At 46.6% G+C, this 25,108-nt stretch overlaps 1 protein-coding gene and 1 long non-coding RNA gene across 7 annotated transcripts in view; both read left to right on the top strand.

Moving 5' to 3' along the window:
• Nucleotides 1-385: 385 nt before the first annotated feature.
• Nucleotides 386-13,718, top strand: LOC102639719. Of its 2 annotated transcripts, none has more exons than XR_874498.2 (3): nucleotides 386-840; nucleotides 11,506-11,654; nucleotides 13,506-13,718. It is a non-coding gene; the product is annotated as an uncharacterized LOC102639719 (long non-coding RNA). The 2 variants fall into 2 exon arrangements; XR_874497.2 differs by having other exon boundaries at nucleotides 13,483-13,718.
• Nucleotides 13,719-14,236: 518 nt separating this feature from the next.
• Nucleotides 14,237-25,108, top strand: part of Colq (collagen-like tail subunit (single strand of homotrimer) of asymmetric acetylcholinesterase) — a 54,782-nt gene continuing 43,910 nt past the window's right edge. For 2 of the 5 annotated variants that reach the window (XM_011245104.2, XM_006519195.4), the window contains exon 1: nucleotides 14,746-14,957. In XM_011245104.2, the coding sequence (XP_011243406.1) occupies nucleotides 14,852-14,957 (106 nt within the window). In that variant the 5' untranslated portion in view covers nucleotides 14,746-14,851. Of the gene's footprint in view, nucleotides 14,446-14,716; nucleotides 14,958-25,108 lie in introns of those variants that run through there. The other 3 variants (XM_006519194.1, NM_009937.2, XM_011245105.1) reach the window with 3 other exon arrangements.

The raw sequence follows: 25,108 nt of genomic DNA, 5'->3' as shown, positions 1-25,108 counted from the left end.
GGGCAGGGTTTCTTCACTGAACTTGGAGCTTGTCATTTGACTAGACTGACTGAATCAAACTCCCAGAGATCGTCCATCCTCTACCCACCCCACTGAGGAGTTACAGGCCAGCACTGCTGTTCTGGGCTGCACTGCCCATTTTTAATGTGGGCTTGGAGGGATCCCACTCATGAGTTCATGACTGCTAAGGGACTTTTGACTTACTGAGCCATTTCTCAGCTTTACACTCTTGCTTTTTGAGATAGATAGGTCTCCCACCGGGACCTGGGGCTGTCTGTTTAGACTAAGGCTGGTCAGCCAGACCAGTTAGGAGCTGGGCAGGGCTCCTGTCTCTCCCTCTGCAGTGCTGTGATGGCTGTGAATGTCTGGCTTTTCATGTGAGTATTGGAGACGAATTTGGAATCTGCTTATGCTACAAGCATTTCCGCAACTAAGCTATCTCCCCAGGACCCTGTAATGGCCATTCCATGTGGGAGAAATAAGAAACGTCCTTCCCTAGAGATGTGAACAAAGTCTTCCCCTACCCCTAAGGTCCTAAAGAAGAGCAAAGTAAGATCCCACCACAGTTCTTAATGGAAAACCAATTTATTGGGTTCACTTAGAGAACATGAATGAGGAGACTGATGGAGCACAGGTAACCCCAAACAGTTGCTCTACAGACACTTTCTTCACCCAGCACCTCCATGACCTCACAGAGCCCCTTTATCTACTCTTCCCCAATACACACTCTAGCCCCTCCCCACAGCCCAGGGCCTTGTGTGGAACTGCACGCAAATGGCCAGAAGGAGTGGCCGGCATATCAAGGGAGTCCCCCTGCCCATTTATGATGGACTATTGCAGGTGGGCATAGCTGAGCTCATGAGGATGGGGCAGCTCAGAGGGCAACGCTGAGTAGCAGCATGGCTCACTGGGTTCTGATCTGCATTTCTCTGGCAATCAGTGAAACTGGGCATTGTCTTCATGTACTTGCATGTGCCTTCTTTTGAGAAGTTCCTAGTTCTTTAGCCTAATTTAAATTTTTTTGGCATTCATTTTTTGAGTGCTTTAGGATTTCTGGGCATCATCTCTTATAAGATGAATAATTCACAAATATACTCTCCAGTTTTGTAGGTCGTCTCTTAGCTCTGTCGATTATTTCCTTTCCTGTGCAGGAGTTTCTTGTATATAATATAGTCTGACATAATCCCATTACCTGTGCCTCTGGTCCTACCTAAATTATCATTGCCTACAGCCGGCCTTATGTGACCTTTTGACATTGCAACTTGACATTGTCATCCAGTGAGTTCATATTAAGACCTTCCCAATAGAGTTACAAAAACAAAACGCACAGAAATCTCAACATGTCTTAATAATGTATGATTTTCTGTTAGGCTGCATTGATCTTGGGGTCTATGCAGACCAAAGATCTTGGGGTGGACACACCTATAAGGGTGCCCCTTACGTTTTCTTGTAGTAACTTCAGTTTCAGGTTTAAGATTTAGGCCTGTGATATATTTGGGGTTGATTTCTGCGTCCTATCTCTAGAGAATCTAGTTTTAACTTCTGCATATGCAGATCCAGTTTTGCCAGCACCATTTAGTGGCGTGGACTGTCTTTTCTCAGATATATGTTCTTTATGCCTTTGGAAAAAAATAAGCCAGCTGTGTGACTGAGGATCAGTTTATGGTTTTCTGGTCTGTTCCATTGTCGTGTGTGTCTGTTTTTATACTAGTATCATGCTGTCCTAGTGACTATAGCTTTGTATTGTGTTTGAAAATAGATGCTGTGATGCTTCCAGGTTCCCAAGACAGTGTTTTCTTGCTTGTTCATTTGCTTTTTGACAGTGCTGGGGTAAAACGTTAAGACTTCAGCATGCTGAGCTGAGCAGTGCTGTTTTTCTGACCTCCCACCTCCTCTTTATTTTGGCCCTGTTCAGAATTTCTTTGGCTATTCCAGTTTTGTTTTGATTTGTTTTGTTTTTAAGGTTCCACATTAACCAGGAATTGTTTTTTATTTCTGTGAAAAAAAAAAAGTTGTTGGTATTTTGATGCAATTGCATCAAAACTATAGATTTTTCTTATAATATGGTTATTTTAATAGTACCAATTTTTCCTATTTACGAACTAGAATGTATTGTTCCATTTCTTCTGGGCATGCCCTATATAATTTCTTTCATCAGTATTTTATAATTTTTATTGTAGAGATCTTTTATTTCCTTGTAAAGTTTGTTCATAAAATTTTTTTATGGATAATGTGAATGAAATCATTTTCTTATTTTCTCTTTATGAGGTTCACTATTTGTGCATAAACTATTACTGTTTTTATATGCTGCCTTTATATCCTCCAGCTTTGCTAAATATCTAAATATGCTTATAAATCCGAACTTTTTTGATTGCGTACTTGGTCCTTCCTATGGATAGAATCATGTCATCTGTAAACATGGATAATTAAAGTTCTTCCTTTCCAATTTGGACGCCATGTGTTTCTCTTGATTAATTGCTGTTGTTAAAACTCCCAGTACTTTATTAAATAAGAGCGGTGAGAGTGGATATCCTTGCCATATTCCACATCTTAGAGGAAATGCTTTCAGCTCCCCCCACCTCACCCCTGTTTGTCTGATACTGCCTCTCTCTCTCTCTGTGTGTGTGTGTGTGTGTGTGTGTGTGTGTGTGATTTTCCTTCTAACTTGACCTACTGAATTGTTGTTCTTCATGCCATGTTGTACTTTCCCCTTCACCCTCCTCATATGTCACACTCATTGTGTGTTTCTGTTGGAGCATCTGTGTGGAGCCCATGGACGAATCCTACCTGACCTTGTTGTATGATCTTCTGGATGTGCCGTTACTACATTCAGCTTGCTAGGGCTTTATTGGGAAGTTTTACATCTATGGTCATCAAAGATATGGATGTATAGTTTGCTTTTGCGTGTGTGTCTGTTTTGGCGTGAATAACACTGGCTGCAGAAAGAAGTCAGCAGAGTTCCTTCCATTTCAGTATTTCTCTTACTTTTAGGTCTTAAAGCTTTTGTTATTTTTTAGATTGGGTCTCAGGATGCAGCCCTAGCTTGCCTGGAACTCACAATGTAAATCAGACTGGCCTTGAGTTCACAGAGATTCACTTGCCTCTGTCCCCCAAGTACAGGTACTAAGGGTGTGTGCCCCACACCCAGCCTTGTGTCGTGGTTGTTAGTGTTATTCCTTTCTTCTTTCTTATTGTTTATTTATTATGTATACTCCCTTCATTTTTTGTTTTGTAGTGTTCGTTCATCTAGTAAGGTGTATATGTGTACATTGGTGTGTGTGTATCCATTATGGTAGTTATTACACTTTAATTTTCTTTGGTTTTGGGTTTTTTTGTTTTTTTTTTTGTTTGTTTGTTTGTTTTGTTTTTTTGAGACAGGATTTCTCAGTGTATCCCTGGTTGTCCTGAAACTCTGTAGACCAAGAACTTTGAACTCAGAGATCTGCCTGCCTCTGCCTCTTGAGTGTTGGAATTAAAAAACGTGCACCAAGCCTGGCTTATACTTTATCTCTGTCTCTGTCTCTGTCTGTCTCTGTCTCTCTTTGTCTCTCTCTCTCTGTCTCTCAATCAGGATGGCTTCAAACTCTGCCTGCCTCCTGAGTGCTGGGATTAGAAGTGTAGGCCACCACCATCTGGCTTATAATTCTATTTCTAATGGTTAACTTTTAAGCAGTTTAATGTGGTGGGGTAAGGAGCGAGTGAGGAGCTGGTAGAGACCACGGGACAACATCTGGGAGCCAGCATCTCCCTTTTTCTGCTGTACACACCCTCCTCTTTCCCTCCTCTCCTGCCCTTCTCCCCTCAGAAGTTCTCCTCCAGTCTGCTCCTCCCACCTTGCCTTAGGGACACTGGGACCACATGGTCTGGAATTCACAATGTAAATTAGTCTGACCCTGGGCCCTAAATTTTTATTTCTAATGTATTTCCCCGAGAACTAGTCTGGCAGTAATAAAAGTGCCTCAATTTCTGCTCCTTTGGAAAAAATTTTGTTTCTCTCTCAGATCTGGAGATAGTTTTGATGAGTGTAGTGTACCTAGTGGATTTTTGTTTTGCTTTATTTGTTTTGGTTTTGTTTTCATAATTAAATATGGCATTGTATTCTCTGTTTTGTTTCTAATGGTTAACTTTTAAAAAGTTTAATGTGGTTTTTCTGAAATATTTATTGTAAGTCTAGTAAGAATCCCCCTATACACAGGTAATGCTTTTTTTCCTGTTGGGCTTCCTGCTCAGTGAGTTAGCAATCTATTCAGAGGAAGAAAACACATATCTAACTACTACTTTGCTATAGACCAAAGATTTATGCCCCCTTTAAATTCAGATTTGGACCTGACCTGAGGTGACAGTGTGCAGAGATAGGACCTCGGACTGATGGTTAGCTGTGGAGATTAAGCTGTCACCAATGGGGTGAGCGTGTTTGTAAAAGAGGCCCCAGAGAGATCCCAGACTCTCTCTACTCATTGGGAACACAGCAACAAGACAGACATTCGTGACCCAGAAAATAAGCTGAATCTGCCTTTGTCTTGGTCTTCAGCTTCTGGCCTCCAGACCTGTAAGAGAGACTGGTTCCTGACAAGCCGCCTGTCTGTGGTATTGTACCATTGTAACCCAGACATACTAGAAGGAGTGTATTACCAGATTGAAGGCATTGACTAGAGCCATTCAGCAACTTGACAGCCACCCCTCCCTCTTCCTCCTCCTCTTTCCCTCCCCCAACCCCATCTCTCTCTTTCACACACATACATACACACACAACACACACACACACACACACACACACACACATACACACACACGTTTCTGAATGTTAAGGCATTTTAGCACAGTCTTCCAAATCCATGCCGCTGGTGAAGAGACCTTTTTCCTCATATGTCTATCTTGGGTTACCCCATCAAGATCCATGCCAATTCCTTCAGCAAAAATAAATAGATCCACTCTCTTGATGGATCAGAACACCACCTGAGCCACTTTATTTATGGGCAGGAGTCACTTTGAAAACCACCAGTCAACCAAGGGACTGCCACTCAAATAGAGACCTGTTGCTCACCCAGATCTGGGCTCTGCCAACTCTCCTGCTCTTCCCTGGAGCCTCCACTTCCTCGGCCTCATCCCCATCTCATCATCTGGCAGAACCTGTCTGGTTTTTACCATAAGTAACAGGCTGTCTTCTCACCTCCACAGGCTGATGAGGTCTACAAAGAGCTGAGCTGCAGGAAGCCTAAATGCAGCAGGGATGTCTGGGTGCTGAGATCTGATGATCCCCATTCAAGGGGCTCCATGATAGTCTTGGATACATCATTAGAACCTCGGAAGGCAACACGAGCTTTTCTGAACCCTGACACACTTGCTCAACTTGTTCCTGGCAGAGCCAGTGTTCAAACCGAGGGCTATCTGCTGAAACCATGGTGTTCTTGCCACCAGCGCTAGTGATGAACCAAGCGTGACCGTACTCCTCTTGGCAAAGGCTCTGCTGGGGGTGGGGTGGAGCAGTTAGATCTGGGAACAAGGAGGATTTGATCGTGGCAGAGTAGGGTTGGCAAGGCTCTGTAAGTGGCTCTGAAATGGGCTGTCAGACTGTGGAAAGTACCGGCTAACAACTCTGCAGGCAGCTCCTGTCAGGAGTAAGCACTGAGATTCACTGGGTCAAATTAAGTGAGCCGCCATTGCCGGTTGCTTAAACTTAGAAGTGGGCGCATGCCTTTAATCCCAGCACTTGGGAGGCAGAGGCAGGTGAATTTCTGAGTTTGAGGCCAGTCTGGTCTATGGAGTGAGTTCCAGGACAGCCAGGGCTACACAGAGAAACCCTGTCTCCAAAAACAAAACAAAACAAACTTAGAAGTGACCTTCCAATATGGTAAGCCACCAAAATCTGCCTGCCATCTACCTTCCGACGATCTTAGTTCAGAGTTGCTCTCTGAGATTTCTAGCGAAGAGGCACTCCTGCGGGCTCTAAGCTCAGCCTGCACAGGGAGCAGGGCCATATCCGCCTCTCCATTTACCCTTGGTATCTGGCCTCGGGGAATACTAGTGTGGCGTAAGGAACACAGGTTTCAGGCACTTAGTCAGTTTTGTTCTCTAGCTCTGCAGCCTTAGGAAGGTGGTTGTGCTGTCGTCATCAGCTTCCATTTCTTCTGCTACAACGTAAAGATGGTCCTACGTCTACCATAGTAGTTATTTTCTGTCGCTGTGATTAAATACCATGAGCAAAGTAATGGATAGAAGGAAGGGTTTACTGTGGCTTGCAGTTCCAGTGGATAAGTCACCATCACTGTGGTGAAGGGAGAGCAGGGGGCAGGCAGGCATGGTGGCTGGAGCAGCAGAGGACAAGTCACCAGCACTGTGGTGAAGCAATGGCACATGGCTTTCGAAAGCCCACTGCTTTCCTCCCAGATCGGTGGTACATTCCCGCAGGTCTCTATGTAAACGCTTCTGCATCAGGGTGGCCCACTCTAATCCTTCACTCCACAACTCTGCATTACTCTGGATGCTGCTGGCCTGTTCTGTGTGCTTCTGTTCTGAGACCCTCTTAGCATGTGAGCTCCCAGATCTAGCCCTTTAGAGAGTGCCTTAATCAGGGTTTCTATTCCTGCACAAATATCATGACCAAGAAGCAAGTTGGAGAGGAAAGGGTTTATTCAGCTTATACTTCCATACTGCTGTTCATCACCAAGGGAAATAAGGACTGGAACTCAAGCAGGTCAGGAAGCAGGAGCTGATGCAGAGGCCATGGAGGGATGTTCTTTACTGGCTTGCCTCCTCTGGCTTGCTCAGCCTGCTCTCTTATAGAACCCAAGACTACCAGCCCAGAGATGGTCCCACCCACCAGGGGCCTTTCCTCCTTGATCACTAATTGAGAAAATGCCTTACAGTTGGATCTCATGGAGGCATCTCCCCAACTGAAGCTCCTTTCTCTGTGATAACTCCAGCCTGTGTCAAGTTGACACCCCAAACCAGCTAGTACAGAGAGAGTGTATTGTTAAATTAATTACTAAAGAACAGGTTAATAAACGAAGCCTATGACCTCTAATCTCTTACTTTATGCCTTTTTCCCCATTTTCAACTTAGTCTACTCCTGACTGGAAGGATTTTTGGTTTGTTTTGCCTATCTTAATGCACACATATGCTGCCGGTGTGCAGGTAGTAGGTGGCGTCAGCCACCCAGAGCTGGAGTTAGAATCAGTTGTGAGCCAGAACCCCACCTCCCCACTGTGGGTTCTGGAAATAGAACCCCACTAAGTGGTGCTTTAAAAATATCAGTTACTTAGAATAATTCTGTATGCAAGGAAACAAGTTATTGCACAATCTGTGTAATTAAATGGAATTTTTTCATCAATCCAAAGTTTTCAAAAAGGGCATCTGCTTCTCTTGCTCCAGATTTGTGTGTGTGTGTGTGCATATTTGTGTGTGTGTGCGTATTTGTGTGTGTGTGTATATTTGTGTGTGTGTGCATATTTGTGTGTGTGTATTTGTGTGTGTGTGTATTTGTGTGTGTGTGCGTATTTGTGTGTGTGTGTGTGTGTGTGTGTGTGTGTGTGTGTATTATCATTGGGGAGAAACTTTGCCCTGTAGGCTACGTGTTCTCAAACACTTCAAAGCCTAAAACAACGGATGAAATGCTGGCCATATTGAGCCTGAGGTTTGCAGACTCATTCCACCAGAGTCTACAGGGTGGGAGCCCCAGGGATTACAGAACCCCTGGAAAGGCAGCATGGGCTGACAGGTTTATGACATTTTCTGTGTCTTCAGTGACTGTTTCTCAGTGTTGGTCAGGCTCTCCTTTCTCACAGCCAGGATCACAGTATGTGAAATTACAGGTGACAAGGGCAGGCAGGGCCCTTTACCGTTCTGCCTTGTGGGGTCTGGATCACCATCAAACTTTCCATGGTTTAGGAACAGAAGTTCTAAGGCTTTGCCAAATGCAACCACATGCTCTTGAGCTACGATTTGAAAGTGACCTTGGGACAAGTTAAACTAAATGGATTTTCCCTACATCACCCAGTCGCTTGAAACACAAGGGGAATGAGCTCTTGGAAGGAGAGACTGGAGTGGGGAGAAAGTTGGGGTAAAGCAGGGGTCAAAGGTCAGAATCATCAGTCCCAGATGTTATAAACCATTCAGGATCTCCTGTGACATTCCTACATCCCTACCCGGATGCAGTCCTCCATCTCCAGAACAGAACCATTCCTGGGCTCTCAGCACTTCTGAATCTGGTTTCTAGTAAAGGTTTATCCATGTTTCATGGCTCCAACGTGTACTTCAGAAGACCGGAAAGCAAGGCTGTATTAGGCAGACCTCAGGAGCTAGGCTCTCCAGAATCGCTGTGCCTGCCACACACAGACTTGACTCTCAGCCGCCATTGCTGGGGTTTTTCTGGCTTACACAGTGAAGGTCCAGTCCATCATGGTAGTGAAGGCATAGAACTAAATAAAAACGGGTTTGAGTGACAGATACATTTAGAGGTATAGGTGGTCAGAAGGCATCTTTACTGCAGGAGTTCTCCTTCTGAGGGCATAGGACAGGCAGCGATTCTCAATGTGAGAACGCCTCTGCTTTTTTACTTTATTATCATTTTAAAGTTTTTATGATTGTGTAGTACATGATGTATAGGTAGGTAGATACATATCCACGTACATATACACCAGTGCAACACAATATATAGGTGTCTGCAGGTCACGGGTGCACGTGGAGGTCAGAGGACACATTCTTGGTGGCGCTGATTCTCTCCTTCCACTTCTCTGTGGAGTTTGAGGAACTTGGGGATTGCGTTTGTGTAACAAATGCTTAACTTGCTGAGCCATCTTGCTGGCCCTCCTCTGCCTCTTAAACGGCATCTTTTAGAATGAGTTCCCACCCAGCACAGCCTAGGAAATACAGTACTGGGGAAGAGCGTTGGTACTGTTGTGACTGAGCTCCGGTGGTGTGAATCTTCCCCCCGGGGGGGGGGGGGGGGGAACTGACCTCTTCCTCCTCCTCCTCCTCCTCCTCCTCCTCCTCCTCCTCCTCCTCCTCCCCCTCCCCCTCCCCCTCCCCCTCCCCTCCCCCTCCCCTCCCCCTCCCCCTCCCCTCCCCCTCCCCTCCCCCTCCCCCTCCCCTCCCCCTCCCCCTCCCCCTCCCCTCCCCCTCCTCCTCCCCCTCCCCCTTCTCCTCCTCCTCAGCTGTAACTGCAGGCGGCAGCGGCCTGCATGTGTTTGATTTTGTCTGAGCTCCCGGGCTTTCCAACCAAACAGCCCTTTATGTTAGGAGGCTCCATCCTATATAGTTCTGGACTTGATTTAAGATGAAGTTTCCAGAGGACAGACTGAGGCTTCCTGAGGCTTCTCACTGCCCAGTTCCGTGTCTTGCCTGCTGGTGCACTGACAGAGGTCGCTGGGACCTCTGTGGAACTGAACCGCTGTTAATTGTGAGCCAGAAAGACTAGCCTTGGAGCTGTGTGTATATGCCAGTGCCGATCACTAACTTTGTCTGTCCCTGTGGCGTGTAGACGAACGACTTGAGACATGCAGAAGAAATGCTGTTTTTCTTTCTTCTTTACTCCTCAGTTGGATAGACTTTAATTGCTTAATTTAAAATGGAAGTTTAAAATTTTGTAAGACTTTGGGCTGGAGAGTTGACTCAGTGGTCTCGCAAGGGACCTGGCTTCCATTCCCAGCACCCACATGCAGAGGCTCACTACTTCCTTAGGCACCAGGCATGCATGTGGTGCACAGACATACATTCAGGCAAAGCACACAAATGCACAAATAAAATAATGTCAAAAAACAAACAAAAAACAAAAACAAACAAACAAACAAAAACAAAAAACCACCAGGTAGTGGAGCCTTTAATCCCAGCATTCTGGAGGTAGAGGCAGGTGGATATTTGTAAGTTCAAGGCTAGTCTGATCTACAGAGTGAGTTCCAGGATAGCCAGTGCTATTACACAGAGAAACCCTATCCCAAAAAACTGAAACAAAAATTTTTTTTTGTAAAAACTTTACATAATACAACTGTTTATAAGATTAAAAAGGAAGTCTCTAGTGAGATGTGTAACATTCTAGATCTTTCTATTTGCATATATAAATAATAAAGTTTTCCCGACTGTTCAGTAGTTGAAGGAATGGCTGAAAAGAGTGTATGGCATATGGAGAAGAGAGTAAGGCATGCTGCTACAACCTGTTAGACTCCACAACGGTCCACGGACGGCCTCTCATGTCAGCACTCGGATCTGAACTAGATTCTTAAAAATATGTATTGACTTACCTAGGTATTTATTCTGTGTGCATGTGTGTGAGTATGTCTGTGCATGAGTATATGCACATGTATGAGTGTGCGTGCATGTGTGTGAATATGTGCACATGTATGTGAATGTGCATGTATGTGCATGTGTGTGTACACATGTGTGTGAGTGTGCATGTGTGTGAGAGTGCATGTATGTGAGTGTGCATGTATGTGCATGTGTGTGTGTGAGTGGGTACACATGTGTGTGAGCGTGCATGTGTGTGAGCATGCATGTATGTGAGTGTGCATGTATGTGCATGTGTGTGTGTGAGAGTGGGTACACATGTGTGTGAGCGTGCATGTGTGTGAGCGTGCATGTATGTGAGTGTGCATGTATGTGCATGTGTGTGTGTGAGTGGGTACACATGTGTGTGAGCGTGCATGTGAGTGTGCATGTATGTGCATGTGTGTGTTTGAGTGGGTACACATGTGTGTGAGCATGCATGTGTGTGAGCGTGCATGTGTGTGAGCATGCATGTATGTGAGTGTGCATGTATGTGCATGTGTGTGTGTGTGTGTGTGAGTGGGTGCACATGTGTGTGAGCGTGCATGTGTGTGAGCATGCATGTGTGTGAGCGTGCATTGTGTGAGCGTGCATGTATGTGAGTGTGCATGTATGTGCATGTGTGTGCGTGTGTGTGAGTGGGTGCATATGTGTGTGAGTGTGCATGTGTGTGAATATGTACACATGTATGTGAGTGTGCATGTATGTGCATGTATGTGTGTGAGTGGGTGCACATGTGTTTGAGCGTGCATGTATGTGAGTGTGCATGTATGTGCATGTGTGTGCGCGTGTGTGTGAGTGGGTGGACATGTGTGTGAGCATGCATGTGTGTGGGCACGTGCATGAGTGTGGGTGTGCCACAGCACACATAAGGAAGTGAGAGAACAACCTTTTGGGAGATGGTTGTCTCCTTTCACCCTGTGGATCCTAGGAATCAAACTCAGGTCATCAGGCTTGGTGGCAAGAGACCTTACCCACCTAGCCATCTCATGGCTGCAACATGTCTTCCTGTCTGTTGTTATGCATGATTTGTGCTTCTAATCATAATTTAAGGTTAATCTTAATTGTTAATTGATGGGATTTAGAGTCAACTAAGAGATACATCTCTGAACGTGTTTATGAGAGTAGTTCCAGGGTGTTTAGTTCCTCACCTTGTGAGGGCCTCCATGCACTGGCTGGGGTCCTGCACTGAATATAAAGGAGAAACCCCTAGAGGACCAGCATCCATCTCTCTCTGCTTCCTGACAGCCGATGCCGTGTGACCTCATGCTCCAACTGCCGTGCCTTCCCCATGGTGAACTGTACCATCAAATGGTGAGCCACAATGAGCCTCTTTAAGCTGCTTCTGTCAAGTATTTATCACAGCAACAAGGAAAGCAGGAAAGTAATGCACTAAGGTTCGTCTCGATAACGACTTTAATTCCTATATTTATGTCTGTAGTTTATTTTGAACTGATATTTTAATATTAGTCTTGCTAACCATAGCCTGTGATCCTCCTGTCCAGCCTTCCAAGAACTGTGATTATAGGCATGTCCACTTGAACTAATTATTTTTTATTATAGTTAGTTATTCATTTATTTTTTAAAGATCTATTTATTTATTTTATTATACATGTGAGTACACTACCACTCTCTTCAAACGTATCAGAAGAGGGCATCAGATCCCATTACAGATGGTTGTGAGCCACCATGTGGTTGCTGGGACTCTGGAAGGGCAGTCAATACTCTTAACCAGTATACCATCTCTCCAACCCCTATTTATTCATTTATTGTGTGTGTTATTTGTGTATGTGTGCATGTGTCTGGTGGGAACATGGCAGGGTGTACACAGGCACATGTGGAGTCAGAGGTTGACACTGTCTTCCTCACCTTTCCATCTTAGTCTTTTTAGAAAGAGTCTCTCACTGAACCCAGATCTCATCGCATTGGCTACACTGTTGGCTTGCAAGCCCCTGAGATCCACCACTCCCAGCCCTAGATTTACATGTGTGTGTCACCCGGTCTGGTTTTTACATAGGTTCTGAGGATTCACGTTAGAGCACCTTACTGAGCCTTCTGTCTATCTCCTTGTCTTAGTTAGGGTTTTACTGTTGTGAGCAGACACAATAACCAAGGCAAGTCTTATAAGAACAACATTTAATTGGGGCTGACTTACAAGTTCAGAGGTTCAGTCCATTATCATCAAGGTGGGAGCATGGTAGCATCCAGGCAGGCATGGTGCAGGAGGAACTGAGAGTTCTACATCTTCATCTGAAGGCTGCTAGGAGAATACTGGCTTCCAGGCAGCTAGGATGAGGGTCTTAAGCCCATGCCCACAGTGACACACCTACTCCAACAAGGTCACACATCCTAATCGTGCCACTCCTCGGGCCAAGCATATTCAAACCCCAAACTCCTGAACTAATTCTTATGAGTAGGATAAAGTAAGAAAGGGTTCATCTTTGTTTCTGTTTTGTATGTTGAAGTTCCATCTTTTTTCTAGCACCACTTGGTACAAAGACTTTCACAATTTTTTTTTCTATGCTAGAGTGCTCTGCCACTGAGGTATATTTCCATCCTAGATTCTTTTTCAATGATTGCATACCATGGGCTATTGTTTCCATTCTGAGGAACAATGTATATTCTTGAACCTAGACCACTGAGCAGTTGGCTGTTTCTGACAGTTCCTCAGTCAGGTGATACCTGTGTTTAACAGGAGTTATTCTCCAGCCAACATTCCTACCTGAAACCTATAAGAGGCAGGCTCTGATTGGCTTCGTTGATGTGAGCCTTTCTCAAATGCTAGGTGACTTCCTTATGGACACAGAGCCTCAATTCCTAGATTCTGCAGGAGTCCGTCCTTCTAGGAGGGTCTGAATAAGATGATTATTTCTGCCTTGGTTAGTTGGGATATCACCATTAAAAAGAGGCTCATAAAATACACTGGAAATTCCCTAAGAATTCCTTAAAGAGTTCAGGCTTGTAGGCACGTCTCTGTGGGGCCCCAAAGGGCAGCTGTTCTGGTGGTGACTGCATCATCTTTTTATCAATCATATCAGTTAGCTATTTCTGCATCTTTTTCTGGCACATGAGTGACACACACACCTGGCGGTGTAAGGTATTTGGGTGGGTATCTTTGTACCCACCATCCACAGCTCTGTGGATTCCATGATGCTGTCTCTAAGTTCAAGTTTGAGTACAATTCATTCCACACTATCTCTTTTAACCTTTCCAACAACCCTGCAGAGGGAATTCTCTCTGTCTCTCAGATGATACAGCAAAGGCGTACGGGGGTCAGACAATTTGTCTTCTGCCACTTGGAGCTGGATCAGGGCCAAGTCTAATTCTGAGCTGCAGAGTGTGGTATCGTCATACTCTCTGCCCCAGCCTCAATTCACCTTGCCTAAGAGGAGCACCAGGACTCACCAGATCTGTGAAACCTTCCCAATGAGTCTCTTACATAAATTAAAGCTAATCAAACAACTCTATGGAGTAGAATTTTAATTGCCTGATTTTTTTAAAGCTAATGATCACTATAAGAGTCTTTACAAACTCTTTTAAGAATATTTTTGGGTTTTTAACTTAATTTTACAATTATGTCTATGGGGGGCTAGGGTATGGGGGTGGGGTACGTTCACATGAGTGCAGGTGCTCTGGAGACCAGACACATCAGATCTTCTGAGCGGGAGCCACAGGCAGTTGTGAGCTACACAGCACGGGTGCTGGGACTAAACTTTTGCCTGGACATGCTCCTAACTGCCAAGACATCTCCAGCCCCTGGAATTATTTTTGTCTCAGGAGATTTTGTCTAACGGAGATTAAGTTGATGATGCTGTTGCTCCGAGAAAAATCCCATATTGAATGGTCCACTCGAATGTGCTTTTACTGCTCCCATCTGCTTTCTTTTGCATGAGGTTAAAGGGTTGCAGTTTCTGGGGGTGGGGGTGGAGGTGGGGGTGGGGGCTGGAGTAGGGGATCTTTTCATAGCAACAGCTGTTTGGAATTGCAAGTTCCCCAGCAGAAAGTCCCAGCTCGACTTGCACTTTTTTCTGGTGGGTGAGACTGTCCCAAGCCAGGAGCTTGTCCTCCGGGAGGGCAGTTTATACCAGAGACTTGATTAGTGCTAGGGCAGGACACCTGTGTTCCAAGTCTACTGCTGATGGTGGGTAATAGAGCAAGAGACCCATCTGCCCTTGAGGGTGGTGACAGGTAAACTTCGGAGACTTGGCTGTCCTCTTTCTCATCTGTTCCATAGCTGCTTACCTTAGTCTCAAAAAAAAAAAAAATTCTGACATCTTAATTTTAATGTGGGCATTTGACCCAGTGCCTGAGATAAATATAACCCTGTGGAGTACAGAGAAGGTTTAATGGGACATGGCTGGCATTCTTTCTTGATAAAGGCATGGAGAAAAGAGAGGGAGGGAGAGAGGGAGGGAGGCAAGCAAGGAGGAAGTCGAGGAGAGAGAGAGGGAGGGAGAGAGAGAGAGAGAGAGAGAGAGAGAGAGAGAGAGAGAGAGAGAGAGAGAGAGAGAGCTGGCAGTCAGGACAAAGCTGAGCTAGGAGAGGCTCCCAGCAGCCTTGCCCTCTGACTTGATATTAACCAGACCTGGCCAGCATGGTGGTCCTGAATCCAATGACTTTGGGAATTTATCTCCAACTCTTCTTCTGCTCCATCGTGTCTCAGCCAACTTTCATCAACAGTGTGGTCCCAATCTCAGCAGGTAACTGATGACCGAGACTTTCCTCGCTTCCGTCTGCAGGGGCAGAAGGGGGGTGGGGGACTCAAGATGGTCTTGCAATATGTCCTGATCTTTTTGCCAATCTGCTGTTAGCAGAGGAAGGCTCTGGGGCGATGGTCTGTCCCCCAAGGTGCTTCCTGTCACCCGAGCTTGTCTCCAAAGGCCCTTCTGTCCTCCTTCCAACCGTCACTACTCAGCTGCTCAAAGCCAGACTCTGAGCCGTTGCTTCTGTGTCCCTGTCTCTGCTGCTCATTTACTGCATGAATCATTTTGGTCAGGGAATTGGGAGCTGGGGATGGAAAAGTCTAAGTTCTAGAGAAGTGAGAACTTCTGTAAGGTGTTTCTATAAATCTGTCTCTAACCTCCTCCCTGTGTGGCGTACCTCAGGATGCTGTGAAGCAAATATTGCTCTGTCAACCTTGCTGAAGGGCAGGGGATTCTGCCTGGCCACTGTCAGCAGGGCTTGCTGTTTCCTCAGCCCTGGTTGCTCTCGTGTTGGGCTCTCTTCTCTTCAGCTCTGACAACCCATCTAGAGGTGCTAAAGGAATGATGAGGGCTTCCAGAGGGTCAGTGGACCTGGAACCAGATGTGTCTTGCTTGCTGAGTGCAGGGCTGGGAGATTGAAGAAGCCTTGCCTAGTTGGCCAGCCAGGCAACATTTTCTGCAGGCACCACCGGGCTGTTGCCCTTGTCCTGCCTGACCTGGTACAGGGGAAGTATTGGGTTACTGACATAGCCTTTTCAAACCTTTCTGAGGAAATCTAAATATCTCCAGAGGGTCTGAGGAAGCAAGCAGACCCCAGGGCTTGCTACTTCCTTCACACCCTCCTCAGTTCATCTCAGCCCCTGCTCTAAGGCACCCTTAGTCCTTATTTTCTAAGCACCGAAGCTGATTCTGTGTCTTTGCCTATGAAACCCAGAGAGAGCATTTCTCCAGACTCACCACCCACCTCTCTCCATTCATAAAAAACAGCTCCCGGGCAAGCCGTGCTGCCAAACTGCAGGCCCTAAGGGAGTGGCAGGGAGATTGCTGTGAGGCTAATTATAAAAGTGTGAGAAACAGAAGAAGCAGGGAAGAGACATGAAGAAGAGAGAGCCAGAGAGAGTACCAGGGGAGGCAGAAGAAGCAGGTGGTTGTATCGCCAAGAGTGTGTGTCAGCAGCACGTCTCTCACGAGGTCATCTAGTCTGAGGGTCATTATTCTCTGACCCACTGGGAAGTTTGGTAGCCGAGCACGGTGTCACCCGCCTGGGACTGTTCTTGGGACGCTGAGGCAGGGTGGTGTGTTTAAGACTGACCTGGGTTACATAGTGAGCCCCTGTTTCAAAAATCCCAACAGGACTTGGTAGCTAATTTGGTCTGACCTAGTGTATGCTTCTGTGTTATATTTGGGTTATAGATTTCTTTGGGAATCTGCTGAAGACTCGAAAGAATTAGGGAAACTTGCTTCTCTGGTTTCAGCTCTGCCTCTAATGAGCAGTCCGACTTCCTGGAGACCATTGGGTATAGACCGTGCGTGCACCATGGGGGCAGGGATCGTGTCATCTTGTGTGCCTGTCACTCTAGATGTTTCCAGTGTCAGACAGTGCTGGATCTGTAGATGCTCAGTAGCTACTTCTTGAGTAAAAGAACAAAAAAAACCTTTGCATCTGTAGAGTGTGTGTGGGTGGGCGGGGCATCCACATGCTCGCTCAGGAGAGAACCTGCACGATGTAGACCTCTCTTAGAGAAGGGTTTTTGAAGGTCGTACTGGTCTGGGCACCACAGTGACAGGATGCAGCTTAGATGTGCCCAATGTAAAGACTTGAGTGAAGGGCTCACTTTCAGAGGCGCGGGGTCAAGGACAACTGTGATGTCGAGGGACACAGGGATTTCTGACTGGAGAAAGACTTTACCCCTCTATGCTTGAGAAGGCGGGAAAAGGAAGTGGGGGAAAATAGATCCCCCGAGCCTTGGTGGCCTGCAGGAGAGGACTGCAAGCATAAGTGATGTCACACAGGGACCCAGAGCAGGGAGGCGGGAACTCTCCGACCTCTTTCCTCCCATCACAACCACCTATTGTAGAGCCTCCCACTGGCCAAACCCAACCCCAAGCCAAAGCCTTGTAGTATGGAGCTCCTTGAAGCAGACCGTGGGATCGATGGGTAGGCCTCCCGTGTACTGGGGTTTCCTGTTCATGGGACTAGGGCCTTGAACAAGTCATGCAAGTACTTCATCACAGAGCTACACCCCAGCCACACAAGGCCCTCTAGATGCATCACTAACCCTGGATCTGGTGATTGGGAATGTAGGCTTTGGGCATTTGGCCAAACAGTGGGGTCAACCAGAGAAACCATTACCAGTCTGGGGTTTCCTGTGGGAGTCACTTCACTTTGTCCCCACATCCAAAAGCATCATCTGAAATGAATTCAGGCCTTGGAATGAAGCTGTTCCCTGAGTCAGGACCATAGGGGTCCTTTAAATACTTACCAACAATCTGATTCCATCTGACCTCCTCTACTCTAAGCTTTGTGGATTCTCACCATTTTGAAGAAGGTAAGCCGTGCAGATGCCGAAACACAGCCACCAGGAAAACCATTTCTCACAGCCTACTGGACCTTAAGAGAGTCTGCTGTGTGCCTGACTGTGTGTGCCTGGCGGGGTATAAAGTGCTTCAGGGTTTCGCTGGGGCAAGTAGGATGCAGCCCCTGTTCTGGAGGATTGTGCTGGCTCGGAGTCCTCCAGGATTTTGGTGGAGCAAGGTCTCTAAAAGGCATGCAGGAAGAGCTTGCCCACATGGGGGGTGGGCACAACATGGAACAGGGGGGAACAGATGTGGGGGATGGCCCTTCCTTTTCTTCAGGAAGGACCCCACTCCTGAACCACCAGTAGCCCCCACCTCTGACTCAGGTGTATATTACCTGACAGCCTCCAGGGCAGCAGAGGAGAGAGCCTGGCAGGGAGCAGAAAGCACCAAAGAGGCCAAACTTGTGACGTAATATGGTAAAGAACTGTGGAATGATTTTGAGACCACAAAGAGTGGCTGAGGGGAATGAGAGGAACTGTTTCTCGCCATGATGATCACTAACGGTCCAGTGAACACTGAAGAACTGTTGAGCTTCCAAAGGTAGCAAAGTGACAGATACAACTCAGAACGGTTTCTGGTAAAAGTGCCAGGAGCTTAGAGTGCCTCGCCGTAGCCGTTCGCTGGGGAATAAACTTACCCTCCAACACTTAAAGCTAGAATCATTTATTGCTGAAGTTCATGTTCTGTGGGTCACCTAAAGGTCACCTCATCTGATATGCTATGGGCTGACCCTGTCTGCGCTCTGTCTGGGTCTATAGCCCGACTTGGTGCTGGTGTCCACTTATGGTTAGAATTCAATAGTTGCGGCTTCTAGAAGGATAAAACATAGACCCATAGGCAATATTTCTGGAGGAACAGATGTATGTGATGTATGTGATAGTCACACACCTGGGGTGGGAGTGGAGCAACACTCTTGCTTCTTTGAAAAAGATTCCTAGGCACAGAGAGATTAGTTAGATAACTCACCCAAGGCCACATAGCTGGGTTGTGGGAGATCTGGAGACTGGAATCCTGGCTCTAAGTCCAGGGCTTCTAGCAATGTAAACGGAATCTGCTTCAGGCCTGGATAAATGTATAAGTGGACTTTTCAGAACTGCAAGGCCGCCCTCCATCTATGGAAACTCTCCTCTATGTTCTTCATCGTCCCTTCCCTCCCACCTTGTCCTCTAGTGGTCAGTACCCAGAGTTGCAACAAACAATTGAATACTGACTTAGGTGGTTATTACTGCTGTTGGCTTTTGATCTCCTTAAATTGTCCATGCAGCCTTGAACTCACTACCCAGCACAGAGTGGCCTAGGTATGTCACCACCCTATCTTAGCCTTCTTGCCCATGTGCTAGGATTCCAGACACACCCCTCTATGCTCAGCTCGGCATTGCTGCATAAGTGTGTGCATGACTTCCCCAGCCACGGCTTGATCTCGCTGATATTTTTGTTACTGGGAACCTAAAAGTCAGAATGAGTCAGGGTGTTTTGGAGGATGGGAACCTCCTTGTAACCAAGGCAACTTCCACAAACCTTTTCAGGCCCGTGAGCCATCCTACCCTCTGCCTACATGGACATATGTTCCTCTTCCATAAAGCGTTTCCCAGCCAGGCAGGAAGGCAAGCAGGAACTCTCCAGAGCAATTGTGGATCCAAATTTCAGAATCCAGATCAGGAATAGACACAAATCTGTCACAGTAGAGTGTGGCCACACGGAAGGATGTGATTCTGTGTGGGTGCTGGAATCCTCGCTGTTACTTCTGTGGTCTATACAATGTCCAGCTATATACACCCTGCTGCCTGGAAGTCAGCCAGACCACCATTTGGGGACCGTCCAGATTTTTGGCACTAGATCACAGGTCATTTATCTGTGTCTGATGCTGATCAGCTATTGTTTAATGTCCCATAATGCACTTGCAAGCCATCTCCTCTCATTTAGCTTCCCATATTTCCTCTCGATAATAATATCAGAGAGCGTTCTTAAGTTACAGGGCTCTCTAGGAGGTCTCAGGCATCTGCCACCCCCATCCCAAACCTCTATAGAAGCAGGGGCCTTCTCACTCCCCAGCTCTATAAAAACATGTCTGCCCTGGGAGGTGGAAGGCTCTCCTTTGGCTATCCTGACCTCCCCCTCTACCCCTCTCCATTACCTTTCGGGATACCCAGGCCTGCCTTCCTCTGGTGCATAATCACACAAAGCAACAGAACTGCTTTGGAGACTGAGAGTCTCTGACTTCCATGTGACACACAAGATGCTGGTGACTGGCCTTCCTTAAGTGCTTCTAATGCCCATGAGTACTGCCCATGACTGTTACCAATGCCCATGTCCCAGACCTCTCTATTACAGAGTTCTCCGAGAGCTACAACAGTACCTGCTCTTTACAGCATCCCCCACAGTGAAGGGTCCTGGGTTTGAGCTCTGACCATCATGGTTATGAACTGAGCTGTGATGGGAGTGGACTTCACTGGGGTGAGCCTCAAATTCCTGTCTGTAAAATGGGCAGAGCAGTCTCTGTCCCACAGACATACTCTGGGAGAATGTATTCATTCAACTAAATTCCAGTGAGAGTCAACCATGTGCCTACACAGACACAATTATCCCACCCAAAGGAAGCTTCTGTCAGCCATCTGTGAGAACTTCTCCTGGATGACTTGCTGGTCACTGCTCGTCACTGCTGGTGACTGCCTTCATGCTTTGGACCATGGAGAGAACAGGGTTAAATTGCTTTAATTGATAATGATTAAAATGTGGATGGTTTTATATTTTAATATATGTCTGGCATCTTTTCAAAACAAATCTCTTGGGATGCTGACCGACCTGGTAGTCCTGATCCCTCCTTTTGGGATGGCACATCGACCATGTGTAGAATCTGCTCCCGATCATCCAGAGTCTCCATTTCCTCCTGCCTCACACCTGCCTCACACCTGCCTTGCACCTGCCTCACACCTGCCTCTTACCTGCCTCACACCTGCCTCGCACCTGCCTCACACCTGCTTCATTCTTTTAATTATATCTGCTTCTTTGGGCCCCTCTGGGCATGTGACTGTAAGCCCCGGAGCTAGAAGCCCAGCTGGCCTTTCCCTCCCTTTGCAGCCTCCAGCTTTTCTAGGTTTCCAAAGGTCTGCACAGCTGAACTGGAGGGCAGCAGTCCACAGCAGTAACCCCCATAACATAGTCTAGGCTGGGTTCTAGGTGCTAAGTCCCCTAGCATGGGCAGCATTTCAAGTTCCCCTGGTGATCAGAAGGTTTAGCTGTTGCTAACCATTGTACTATACCCAAAATCAGAATCAGTGAGGGGCTCGCTAAAACAAAGGCCCCGGAACCCTCTAAGAGGTCCTTATTCTGAGGGTTCTAGAGTGGGCCTAAGCACCTGCATCTCTGCAATGCTTCAGGTGCCTCCAGGCTCCAGGCCCACAGTCCACACTTTGAAAACCACTGCTGTAGCTCACTGCAAAGTTACTTCATTATCTTCCTGTGAACATGAACCACCTCCAACTTTCCAACAGTTCCAGAGGACCACAGTCTGAAATAATTTCCCCTGGGTGGGGGCCAAGGGCCCAAGGGAGACTTAGTTCCCTCATCTTTTCTAGATCTAAGCTGTGCTTCTCAGATTCTTTGGTTCCCAGCTTTCTCTCCTGTGTCCACACACAGCCATGCTACATATCGCTTCTCAAGCCCCCTTATCAGTCTGTTGTGTTTGTTTGTGGTGTGAATCCAGGGGCTTGTACATTTTAGGCAAGCACTTTAACATGGAGCGACATCCCCAGCCTCTGCCTGGCTCTTAGAAGGACACTTGCGATTACATTTAGGAACCCAGATAAGCCAGGATTGTTTCCTCATTTTAAGTGTCTTAGTTACCCACAATGCCCCATTCACACAGAAGATAGCATTTACAACCACCAAAGCTCAGCTCTAGATACCAATAGGAGCCGTTTGGTGGACCACACTTACCTCATGCTTTGTTTAGATGCTATGGGATTTGAAGCAGACAGGAGTGTGGCTACCAGCAGTTCATCAGATCTCAAAAAACCCCAAAGAGACCACCAGGAACCACAACTCTGATGCAAGTACATGAGAGTCTTTATTCAGGCTGTTGAGCCTGGGCCACAAACCTTTCTGATGATGGAGCAAGATAGGAGGGCAGCCCCCAGGTCTAGGGGAAAGGGGTTTACACAGGAAAAAAACACAGGTGGGGGTTTCCAAGCCTCGGTGTTACATGAGAGGGTAAAGGAGCACTGGCCTTTAAGCTAACTGGTTTACAGCACCTGGTTAAATGGCAGGGAGGGAGCACACATCAAAAGGGAGCACCTGGACCTGGGAACGACTTAGGTTTTCTTAGCCCACTCTGGTGTTATCAGCCAGCTGCAGATGCTTGTCTATTTTGCAACTGCCAGGGACATTTCATGCTTTTTCTCAGACCTCAAGGGTGGGGCCCATGCCTCTCTCAGGGCAAGTTAACTTAGAATGGAGTCTTAAAAGCAAAATGGAGTTTATTCTGCTACCTCAGTCTCTTCACCGTGAAGAAAATGAAACTTGATGTCCCTGTGAGGTGTTTTCCTGAACTAGTCACCACATGGGTCACTGGGTTTCAATACTACTGGGCATCCCAGGAAGACAGGGATCTGGGATAGTTACAAGCCAAGTCTTGGGGACCAAGCTTTCTCTTCTCCTGTGACATCAGGAGTAACACTTCCAACACTCTGCTCCCTGGGGTTTCGGTTTTTATAGTGGTGTGACTATAGGCTAATTGCTCTCATGGGGCTAAAAGGATCTAAGCCACAAACACTTGGTCAGGATTGAGGAGGATTGTTGTGAACATTTCAGTGCCGGTCACTACCATTTGTTGCACCCAACCAAAAACTGAAATAACTTTTTGCTTAAAACACTTAGTGAATTAAAGCAAGAAGTTCATATTTCTACCACTTTTTGTTTGCAAACTAGGCCTTAAGGAAAGCTGGTGCTGGGCAGCTAATCAGGCAAGAAGGCTCTCCTTCCCTAGTGACGGGCTTCCCCTGATGTCTTAAAAATATACCCTGGCACTTGTCCATGTGTGAGCCCCAGGCATTTCCCGATTCACATCCATGCTCATCTCCCCATGGCAACCAATGAAAACATGGGGGGAGCTGCTTGTTTGAGAGCTGGGAACAGCTGAAGGAAGCTGGTGGCTGGTGTGGTCTTTCAGTCAACTGCTGGGATAAGGACTGAAAAGAGGAAAGAGCATGAATGAACCGCGCAAGCCCCTCCCTTTCCGGCCTCCCCCTTCTGCCTCCCCGTTTGGACTTCCCTGCACCCTCCTCTGCTCATCCCTCAGCTGTCTTCTTTTGAAGAGTTTGGGAACCCCCCCCCCCATCAGCTGTCTTCTTGCTTCAGGGACTTCCCTCTGGGACTCGTGCTCCTGGGAGGCCTGCCCAACTTCAGGCAGAGGGTAAAACTCAGAGATAGGTGACCACAGCCATCCTACTTACAGAAACCTGCGTACTCAACTGGAGCACCCCTGTTGGGTCTACCCTAGTTCAGACCAGCGGTGAACGTGTGCCTTATGTGAAGAGCCTGCAGGGTTTCACTGTCGGGAGAGGTCAAAGCTGGTTGGTGTACCACTTTGTGTCCATACAGGGCCAATCTTCCACCAGCATCTTTATTAGGGTAGATCTCATGGCGGTCCCTAGAAGCTTCCAGATGCCCCATGATCAGACAGAAACCAAAGTCTCAACATGGAGAGCTAATGTTTGGAGGGGTAAAGACTCCGGGATCTGGAAGGCAGCAGGGCCTTGTGAGAACCATATTGGGTTGGCTGACATACTCCCTCACTAGTGGGATTTCTGTGGGAAGCAGCAGTAAACTGCCTGAGTTGGCTCAAGGAGAGAGTCAGGCCCAGTGGATGAAGTAATGGACAGTTCTCAGAGGAGGCAAGAATGGCCAATGAATATATGGAAAAATGTTCCACATCCTTAGCCATCAGGGACAAGCTAATCAAAGCTGCGCTGATTCTTTCATCCTAGTCAGAATGGCTGTCCTGGGATAACAAGCTGGGCATGGTGACCTGCCCCTGTGATCCAGCACCAGGGAGGCTGAGGCAGGAGGACTGCAATGAATTGGAGGCCAACCTGGGCTACAGACTGAGACCTTACCTCAAAGAACTGAAAAGGAAAAGGAAGCAAATGCTGCCACGGGTCGGGCGGGGGGGGGGGGGGGTGGAATCCTACATACAGGTGGCAGCAAAGCAAAACTCATGAAGCTTTGGACAGTGTGGAGAGCTTCAGCAAACAGGAGAGAGCCACTGTGCGGCCCGGCTGCACCACTCCTGAGCCCACCCAGAAGGACTCCGTGTCAGCGCTCTTCAGAGATGCCAGCACACCCGTGTTTATTATAGCCCTAGTCACAGAGGCCAAGATATGGAAGCTGGCTAGATGTCCATCTACAGATGCAAGGATAAGGAAAAGGTGGCGGGTAAACACAGTGGGGTGTTTCCTCAGCTGCAAAGAACAAAATTACACCATTTTCAGGAAACCGCAACTGGAGATCATCGTGTGAAGCAAAATAAACTAGATTTAGACAAATATCATGTTTCTCTCATAAAAGGACTCTAGACACTATTTATAAATGCAGAGATATATCTATTTATAATTATGTGTATAATTATTAAAACATTTATTGTACACATATGTCTATATATATGAAATAGGAAGGAACCTATATGGAGGGAGGAAATACCTAATGGAGGGAAAAATAAGACAGGGTAGCAAGGAAGAAAGACAGAAGATAATCTCTCATATGCTGAGTCTCTATTTATGTGCAGTGTGGTTGTGTGCAGGTTCTCATAGCTGCAGCGAGCTTAGGAGTGCAGCAGCCATGTCAACTCCACAGCACCCCCAGCCACCAACTCTTCCATGGTTTCCCTGATATTTGTGCGGGTGTGCAAATGGCCCGATTATGGCTGACAGTCACTTACTCTCAGCACTTTGGCCAGTTTTGAGCCTCTGCATTAACCGCTAGGAGAGACAGCTCCTCCAAACCTGTGGATACAAACGGAAACATTCAAGGGCAGTTTGCTGCATGACCATTTAGCAAAACAACAGTACAAGGCTCCCCGCTAGGGCCTGTGCCCTCCCAGCTTATAGGAATAGAGTTCTGTGTATTCTCTCACTCATGTGTGGAACACACACACACACACACACACACACTCACATAAGACCAAGCAGGAAACCAACAAGAGTAAGAAGGGGGACAAGGAATGGCAAGGGCAGGCACATATGAGTAAAATTAATTATATATATACATATATATGTCAAACATGTTAAAACCCCATTATTTTGTATACTAACTTAAAAATTAATAAAAAAGAAAAATTTATCCTCTAAAAAGTAAACAAATTTACATCTTATAATTAATTACAAACTAGTTAAATATAAAATATAAGGATAAATGTATTTTAAATATAAAATAGGAACTGTAAAATTGCTAAAAGAAAGCTTTGGAGTTTTCTTTATAAATAACTGAAGTGGTGGGGTAGAGCAAAAATTAGAAAAGAAATGGTTAAATTCCACTCCACTAAAAATGTGTTTGGGGGCTGGAGAAATGACTCA

The sequence above is a fragment of the Mus musculus genome, chromosome 14, assembly GCF_000001635.26.
Source record: "Mus musculus strain C57BL/6J chromosome 14, GRCm38.p6 C57BL/6J".
NCBI lineage: Eukaryota > Metazoa > Chordata > Mammalia > Rodentia > Muridae > Mus > Mus musculus.
Note: the sequence above shows the minus strand (reverse complement) of the source record. Positions and strands in the feature narration are given on the sequence as shown.